Below are 8,572 nucleotides of genomic sequence, written 5' to 3' on the forward strand. Positions count from 1 at the left end.
GGTCAGGACTGTCAGGTGTCAGGGCTCATGGTCTCTGTGGGTTCTGGGGTCAGGACTGTCAGGTGTCAGGGCTCATGGTCTCCGTGGGCTCTGGGACAGGACTGTCAGGTGGGTGGCAGGGCTCCCGGCCTCCGTGGTAGAACCAGACGCCTTCACAGACACACACCCCTTCAGTCCTACCTTTTCTGCTTCTGTCGGTCTCTCTCCTTCTTTGAAGAGGAGGCCAGGTGCTGCCCCTTCTCTAGCTCTTCTCCAGCAGCCTTCAGCACCCTTCCCTGGACAGAGGTTGGCAGCCTGGCGATGAGGGGGGCCACCAGCCACACGCCCCTGCGCTCCGAGGAACTACAACCAGAGGCAGGTGTTACGCCGTGAGGCAGCCGAGTCTGACCTCACCCAAGGACGGAAGCGCCAACATCACAGTTTGATGTGCAGGACATACGATGCAAAAATTTCCTTCTCATTTCTCAACTATCTTCCTCTTGCCAAAACCAGACATGTGCTTCTACATTCCATCCACGTTATAGAGAGTTTGGGGGCAGAGATTGTATATAAACTGGTTTTTAGCAGTTCTCTGTGATTTTGGCTTTTTGACTACTAACAATCATTGTGTTGGCAAACAATACACTTGGCTAAATAGTTACAATATCAATTCTTTTAAGTTTTAAAATTCACTAGTTATTGTTTTTACCAAAATGATCAAAGACAGTCAATCAGTCATGATTAAAAGGATTACTTTACAATTCATACACCTACTGGTTCTAATACTGAATGCAAATTACCATGTTATATTACTGAATAACTGCCAAATAAGAAAGATAACAGAATGTGTTTCCGATTTAATGAATACCATGGAACACAGTTGCTCCTGAAGACACTGAAATCATGGCTTGACCCTGAGTGCACCTGTGGCTCGAAGGCATCTGAGTCTACTCAATCAAGGATGTTGAATGCCTAGCTTTATCCTCTAACTTGTTGCTTAATGGTAACTGTCACTAAGTAGTGATTTTCTCATACTTCCTGCATCTTAATTAAAAAAGTATTATGCCAATAAAACTCACAATGACCTGTGAGGAGTTCACGACAAGCACGACAGATACCTCAGAAATGTCTTTACTCCGGTTTGCCGCGTGCTACTCGCATCAGCATTTCCAGCACCATGCGGGTGGAAGAGGCTCAGGCCAGCGCTAGAGGAGCTGCTATTCAAATCTGCAGACTGCTGGAAGACCTCTATGGTGGCCTTTGCAATATTGTCCAATAAGTTGTTCATTTCAGCCACAGAACCGGAGCCCTAGAGCGAGACATAAGAAAGGTAGAGCCCACCAGGCTCTCCTTTCTCCCGAGACTCACCCGTGTGCGCCCTGCAACGCATACTCACAGGGTCCTTCACGCACTGCTTGATCATTAGTTGCAGTTCCAGCCAGGACTGTCTCAGTGTCCACTGCTCAAGATTCTGGGGAAGACGCAGAGATTTCCATTCGATAGTAAGAACATTAAACCAGTGTTAACATGTGAGTTCTCACAGCACTCATTTTTTTCAAGAAGAAGCAGGGTAAGATGCACAAAAAGAGTTTACAAGGATCAAAGACTTACAATCAATTACCTATGTTCACTATACACAAAGAAACAAATAGCAACATCCAAATGATGTCACCATCTTGGCTAGAAACTATGAGACATTTCATCTTTCAAAACCTAACAACTTCATTCCTAAGTAATTCTAATGCTTCTTAATATGTCTAAGACTGCTCCTCCATAAGACTCCTTCCTCTGAGGTAAATGTAGTACAGATGTAAAATATCACTATTTGTGACAGCAATAAACTGAGGCAAATCCCCAGAAAAGGAATCTGAACAAAATCAGAATCTGACTCAAGAATCAGAAACGGCAAAGTGAGGGCGCGTGACTTGTGACCCTCACAAACAGTGTATCAAGTGACAGAAACACAAGGCTGGAAAGCGGCTCCTACCTGGAGAATGCGTTTGATGTGTTGTCTTTGCAGGCTGTCTCCCTCGGCACACTCTTTAATGCCATGCGGGTAGCAAATGAGCTGCAATAATCTCTGTGCTTGCACATTTGAAAGCACAGGGTCCAGTATAAGCTCTTTGTCTGTGCATAATCTTTCAGGTTCTTTTAAGCAATGTTCTCCTACCCATTCCTAAAAATGATACAGCAGTTAGATTGACAGGTACCAACTTACCACAAACTTATGTATTATGCTCTAAATTCTCAGAGCGAAATGGCATGAAAATCTGGTAAGACTCTACAAACAAAAAAACACATGAAAGAGAAAGGAAAAAGTTTTAAAAAGAAAAATTCTAGCATGTTGGCTTATCAAAAACACAAGGTGGAACTCTGACTAAAGAGAACAGCTTAAAAATATATGCAAAAAAAATACTGGTATATATTTTCAAATGGAAAATGAGTCCTTTTTTAGGGCACTATTTATGCATTTATTTATTATTTTATTTCAGAACTGGGTTTTAAACTCAGGGTACTTTCCTTTCTAGGTAGGTTCTCTAACACTCTAACATGCCTTCTAAATTATATTTTAATTGGATTTTAACACTTGCTCTGTAATGATATTTCTATAGTGTATGCTCTTCATCACATTAACAGAATACATTAAACCGTATTCTGCTGAATAGGCAGAACATACAGATATTTAGAAAATACTGGACTTTATGAAACTGTTACCAACACAAATAGCAGTGCATAACTACTTTCTATACAATTGTTTTATAGTAATTTCAAAGAAATCTAACTGCTGGGTAGAGGTTGTACCAAAATCTTGAGCTATAAATGCTGTGCTCTGGAGAGTCCCTGGTAATTTAAATTCTTAGCTCCCTTTCTTCGTTACAAATTAGGACAAGAAATGAAAGTAACTGAACTGGACTCTGGGCCAGATCGCTTTTATATGAACCTTGTTTTTCTACTGTAGTACCAGTAGTTTAATACTGACTGTCCATTAAAATTGCCTGACATCAGACCCCTTATATCAAACTCAAAAGGAGGCAATAAGAGCCTGTGGACTGCCAACGAAGCATCCACCGCTTTATTCATACACAGGCATGCCGTGTGTGTGCATATAGGCCTGTGAGCATATGTCTGTGTGTGCATGCCTGATGCTGGCGCCTGGACTTGCACGTCAGCCCGGGTGTTCCCACCCCACAGGGCGCAGACCAGATCCTCCTAGACCAGCTGTCGGGCGCCACAGAGGGCCAGGCCTTCCTACCGCTGGCCTTGTTGCAGTTCTAGGCATCAAATGCACGGTGGATGTCCCGGGGACCCACTGGGCACTCACTGCTGGAAACAACACACAACTGTCTCTCGCTACCGACTCAGCTACGAGGCAACTTCCACCACAGCTACAGTAAAACACAAAAACACGACTCTGACAACCGTATCTCTACAACAAATTACAAGCTGTATGAGGTATACAACTTTTTAAGTATCAGTTTTTAAAATAGAAAAAGCCAGAAAAACAATGAATTGTCACCTGAAGCCGAGAAAGGCACAGGACAGAAGGGCTATTGAAGGGGGGCACATCTCTGAGCACACTTTATGTGTAGTTTGACTTTTGGATGCATGGTATGCTATGTAGACCCAGGGAATTAAAAAACTGAAACAAAATGCACACAATAAACCAGATTCTATTTCAAATTAAGAACAAATTCTATAAGGGAGGAAAAAACAATCTAGTTTTCTTTCTTTTCTGCATTTTTCTGCTGTTTTTCCAGATGGCATTTGTTTGCTTCCTTTTTCTGGGTTGGGGGGTGGGGCAGAGTAACTTCTAGATGCAGTATTGTAAGCCTAAGGAAATAGGAACTTCAGCTCTCCTTAGGAGGTTTGTATTTCCTGGTGGTGTAGCAACCTTTAAAGTACTTCAGGTAGACTGCAAAATTAAGCAAAAGAGAGAACGGCTGATGTTATGGGAAACATAACTCTCCTGCACATCACCCATAATGTCACCTATGTACACAGGCAACACTAACTGCAATGTGAGGGAAGTAAAACACAACCCTGTGGGTTGGGATTGGAACTAGAGGTGTCATATGATTTGTGATTACATACATACACACACGTGATTTTCCTGGCTATCTGCTGAGAGCAATGAAGCCATGCTACTCTATTAAAAACAAAAAGCACAGGACCCAGATCTTACTAAGTGCCACCGTATACCAAACAGAACTCGTGTTCCAGGGGGAATGGGAAATAGCTCTGTGCAAATGCTTTTAAAAAATTTTAAAAAATATGAAAATAGCCGGCGCCGTGGCTCATGCCTGCCATCCCAGCTGCTCAGGAGGTTGAGATCTAAGGATTGTGGTTCAAAGCCAGCCCGGGCAGGAAAGCCTGTGAGACTCATATCTCCAATAAACCACTGGAAAACTGGAAGTGGCACTGTGGCTCAAGTGGTAGAGCACTTGCCTTGAGCTGAAGAGCTCAGAGTTTGAGACCCACGACCAAAAAAAAAAAAAAAATATATATATATATAATATATATTTATATATATGAAAATAGGAGAAATGACACAAAAGATCGGATACAGGATTCCCATTAAGTAAACCTAGAATGATTTGAACATTAAATAAGTACTCCATAAGGTTGTGCATAGAAGGGTGGAGGTTTTCCCTAAGTAGAGGATTAGGGGGACTGGAAGGAGGGGAACCGTGCCATCTGACGATCGCCGTGGTGAAGACTGGTTAGGAGAGGAATGAAATGCATCTGAGGGTGGGGGAGTGTGAAGGGGAACAGAATGTGAACGACCTCTTACAATGACAAGTGGAAAGAGTCAGAAACGATGGAGAAGTACTGAACGGTGCAAGAGACACTGTGATCCAGTCAGCATCACCAATGAACGCTGGGCCACGCAGAGCACATCACACCTGCAGACTGAAACTAAACTGCAGGCAGCACAGACAAACCCTACTGCACCAGGTAACCAGCCACACCAAATGCTGCCTATAGTTGAGAAAAAATGTTAAATTCACACTAAATTTTCTAATTTTCACTAATTCTGGAAGAAATGAAGACTGAAGTATTCAAAATTAAAGAAGAATAAAGTACCCATTGACTTTCAAAAGGTTCAAAACCTCTACACAGAAATACATATACACACATACACACGTATACTCATGTTCATACACATGAATCATAAAACAAAGTGGCAAAATACAAAAACATCAATGAACTTATATAAAGGATAATATAGAGGAGTTCATATTCTTGCAACTTTTTTGCAAATTAGGAATTACTACTAAATACAGTTAACAACAGGACAAAAAGGACTGTCTATGTACAGGTTTCTTTTTTTTTTTTTTTTTGTCGGTTGTGGGGCTTGAACGCTGGGCCTGGGCGCTGTCCCTCAGCTCATGGCGAGCGCTCTACCACTTGAGCTACAGTGCCACTTCCCCTGTACAGGTTTCTGAAACTATTAAGCGGTTGTCTCCAAAACAAGCTACACATTATTTTTTTTTAAGCCACCCTAAACTGAAAAAATACCTGTTGGCAGATAGTCCTCAGCACATATCGCGCATACTCCCTTAAATTGGCAGTTTCAATGGAAACCCCTTTCCCACAGGACTTCGAGTTCTGTGAGCTAGCCCAGATATCTTCTGCATTCCCATCACGCCGCAAGCCCCTCACAGTGAACTCATCATTCTTCAAAGAGCTGACAGTGCTACTACCGATTTTGGCATCTCCTAAATAACAGAACCACAAGAGCAAAATCACAATTTTAGGAGGCAAGGAGGTTAACTTTCAGGACTTAAAACATATGAAGGTTTTATTATTGAATAGCCACTCAACAACAGAAAGAACGGACCAAGAGAACTAATAAGAGAACCCACATGGAATAAAAGCAAGTTCAAGACTCATCCCTTCTTCTATTTACAGAACTAAATATATTTCCACCAGATTTGGAAGGGTGATCCATTAGCAGTCACACCTAGTCATCATGGAACCCGATTTCACCAAAATTTCAAGCCTCAAAGCACTCAAGTTCATCCGACTCATAGACAGGCGTCCTTTTCCATTTCTTCTATCCCGGTGGCTTACTGTCTGCCCACTGGTCGGGGATGGAGGAGGGCAACGTAAACCAGGGAAGCTCTGAGAAGCTTCACCGACTGGCCAACCCACATTCGTCATCTCCCTCATTCTCATACCCAGCTTGGAAAAATGTCTGCTCAGCTAAGATTTAGGGCAAATCCTTTTTAGAAAGTGATTTTCCCTCGTATCAAAGTTCAGGCGAGGTGGGAGGAGGAATATCTGACCAGTGGAAAATAAGGAATCTCTGTTTCTCCATGGTGAGAGTAATAGAATTTGGTAGTAAACACTGTCAAACAACAGCAGAACCTTCAAACTTTTTGTGTGCTTACCAACAGTAGCAAACCAGACCGTAACAAGGAAATTTCCTGGTACCAACAAATGAGTTGAAGCAAAGTCTTCACTGCCTGCAGTAAATGAGCCCCGGACAGTGTAAAAGGGCTTTCTAAAGCCATCAGACCAACCAAGAAAATACTCTGACTTGGCTGAAAAAGGCGGGGGGAGATCCAGTCGTGGGGCCTGAACTCTGGGCCTGGGCGCTGTCCCTCAGCTCTTCAGCTCAAGGCTAGCGCTCTACCACTTTGAGCCACAGCGCCACTTCCAGCTTTTTTCTTTTTGCAGCAGTTCTAATGGTCTATTTCACGTCAGAATGAGACAGTGTAATTATAGCAAAATGAAAGATACCTCTATATAAATTGCTGCAGGATCGATAGGGACAAAAGACAGAATTCTCAGAGTTCTGATGGTTCTTGGACTCGGAAGCCAACTAATTCCTCCCAGGACAAACAGAACACATGGTTTCAAATACAGTTTCATTACACCTGAAACTAAATACCAGTTATTTTGCTTCAATTTCTGGTGACAGTCTTACCCAGCATCATAATTGCTTTTAAGACAGCAAAAACGGCTCCCACTTCAATGCTGTTGTGAGCAGCGGCTAGCAGGTGTCTATCACAGGAGGATCTTATTCCAGGGAAAGGTTTGCCTAGAAAAACAACAACAAACCTGTGACTGCCTCCTGAGCACAGAGCAGCCATCTGCAGTCATTGTAGCCCGCAGGGCCTCACGGCTAGGTGGTGGTCAGTACTGCCCTCGGCCTGCTCTGGGTGATGCTCCTGGGATTCACCAAGAGACGCTGCCAGTATTCTTGTTTTCTTTGTTTTAACTATTCAAAGTGTTTTGGCTCCTCAGCGAGACATGCCAAATATATCAGTAGAACTCCCAGGAACACATTATGTGTCATATGGATCTTTAGGGTTAGACGTCACTGAAAGCTCTAAGATTTGTTCTTACTACTTGTGCTATAGGAAGAGCATATATGAAATCGCTGCCCTGGGTGGGCTGATGTGGTTCAGAGCCAACACACAGAGGATCAGGCTGCCCACCAGTGTGGCATGACCTCAGAGCAGAAGTATTCCACACGTTTATTAATTACTTATTTCCCAATAAACCTTGATGTTACATAAATGAAGTCCTGTCAGCCTGCCCACTGCAATTATTTCACTCCTTCATCACTCTCAGATCAAGCCACGAAAGTCAGGAAGGAAATTACTAAGCAGCTCGTGAGGTCACAGAACTTCAGCTCCCCAGGAACACGTACCCACGTTTCCAGCCATCGTCTTACCGGTCGCCTGCGGTGACAGGCAGGCCTGAGGAGCTCGGAAGAGGTGAAGCAGGAGTCTGCACGTCATCCTGGCCCCCGGCTCCGCGTCGGCGTCTCCGCAAGCTAGGGGGCATGAAAAGCAAGCCTGCTGACTCACACAGAACAGCTCCATCGGGCTGTCCACTAGGCTGAGTCTGCTGACTCCATGCTTCTGAGAAACCCGAGTGCAGTCCATTAGAAATGGGCGCATGGTTGCTTCCCATCCCCGAGGGGTCGGCCTGGGTAACTCTGCCCCTGAGCCCGGCGCCCCACCCGGCAGGGCCGTCGGGCCGCGCCCACTCACCTGCCGCCAGGAGCGAGGGCAGAGCAACGTGCTGCACGACGTCCTCCAGGGAGAAACACTGTCGTGCTATCAGAATAGCAATGAAAGTAGCTAATGAATCATGGAATGAAAGGTCACTCACCTTCAAGAAAAACATTGACAGGTTTTAATACCTAACACCCCTCAGCAGGAGCAAGATCAGTATCTAAGAGAAAGTAGGAAATTCCCACACCACCTCAAATCCCAACAGGCCCACAGAGGGAAACAACTATCTGCACCCCATACCGTAAGGAGACACTGACCTAAACATGTGTTCAATGGAACTGGAAAGCGTGATAATAATTTTTGGCAAAATGCAATCTAATACACCGTTGAAAGGAAAGAGCATCAGGAAGCAAAGAAAAAGAGAAGGCCCCTCTTGCAGGAAGACAAGCCACAGTAATATTCTAGAGTTCCTTTCTGTGGCAACTAATGTGTTCTTTTTTGATGTTTTTTTTTTTTTTTTTTGGTCAGTTGTGGGGCTTGAACTCTGGGCCTGGGCGCTGTCCCTCAGCTCTTCAGCTCAAGACTAGTGCTCTACCACTTGAGCCACAGTGCCACTTCCA

At 44.0% G+C, this 8,572-nt stretch overlaps 2 protein-coding genes across 2 annotated transcripts in view; one reads left to right on the forward strand and one right to left on the reverse strand.

Annotated features, from left to right (window-relative positions):
- The window catches only part of Med12l (mediator complex subunit 12-like), a 196,917-nt gene that overhangs the window by 50,294 nt on the left and 138,051 nt on the right, over positions 1 to 8,572 (reverse strand). Inside the window, exons 22-29 of the mRNA XM_013029865.1 lie at positions 7,989 to 8,109; positions 7,667 to 7,768; positions 6,914 to 7,027; positions 5,500 to 5,699; positions 1,967 to 2,155; positions 1,376 to 1,450; positions 1,098 to 1,288; positions 181 to 342 (exon numbers count right to left, since the gene is read on the reverse strand). Coding sequence (XP_012885319.1) covers positions 181 to 342; positions 1,098 to 1,288; positions 1,376 to 1,450; positions 1,967 to 2,155; positions 5,500 to 5,699; positions 6,914 to 7,027; positions 7,667 to 7,768; positions 7,989 to 8,109 — 1,154 coding nt within the window. The remainder of the gene's footprint in view (positions 1 to 180; positions 343 to 1,097; positions 1,289 to 1,375; positions 1,451 to 1,966; positions 2,156 to 5,499; positions 5,700 to 6,913; positions 7,028 to 7,666; positions 7,769 to 7,988; positions 8,110 to 8,572) is intronic.
- Positions 1 to 8,572, forward strand: part of P2ry12 (purinergic receptor P2Y, G-protein coupled, 12) — a 50,310-nt gene that overhangs the window by 13,870 nt on the left and 27,868 nt on the right. The window lies entirely within an intron of this gene.

Source organism: Dipodomys ordii, unplaced genomic scaffold (assembly GCF_000151885.1).
Source record: "Dipodomys ordii isolate 6190 unplaced genomic scaffold, Dord_2.0 Scaffold124, whole genome shotgun sequence".
Lineage (NCBI taxonomy): Eukaryota > Metazoa > Chordata > Mammalia > Rodentia > Heteromyidae > Dipodomys > Dipodomys ordii.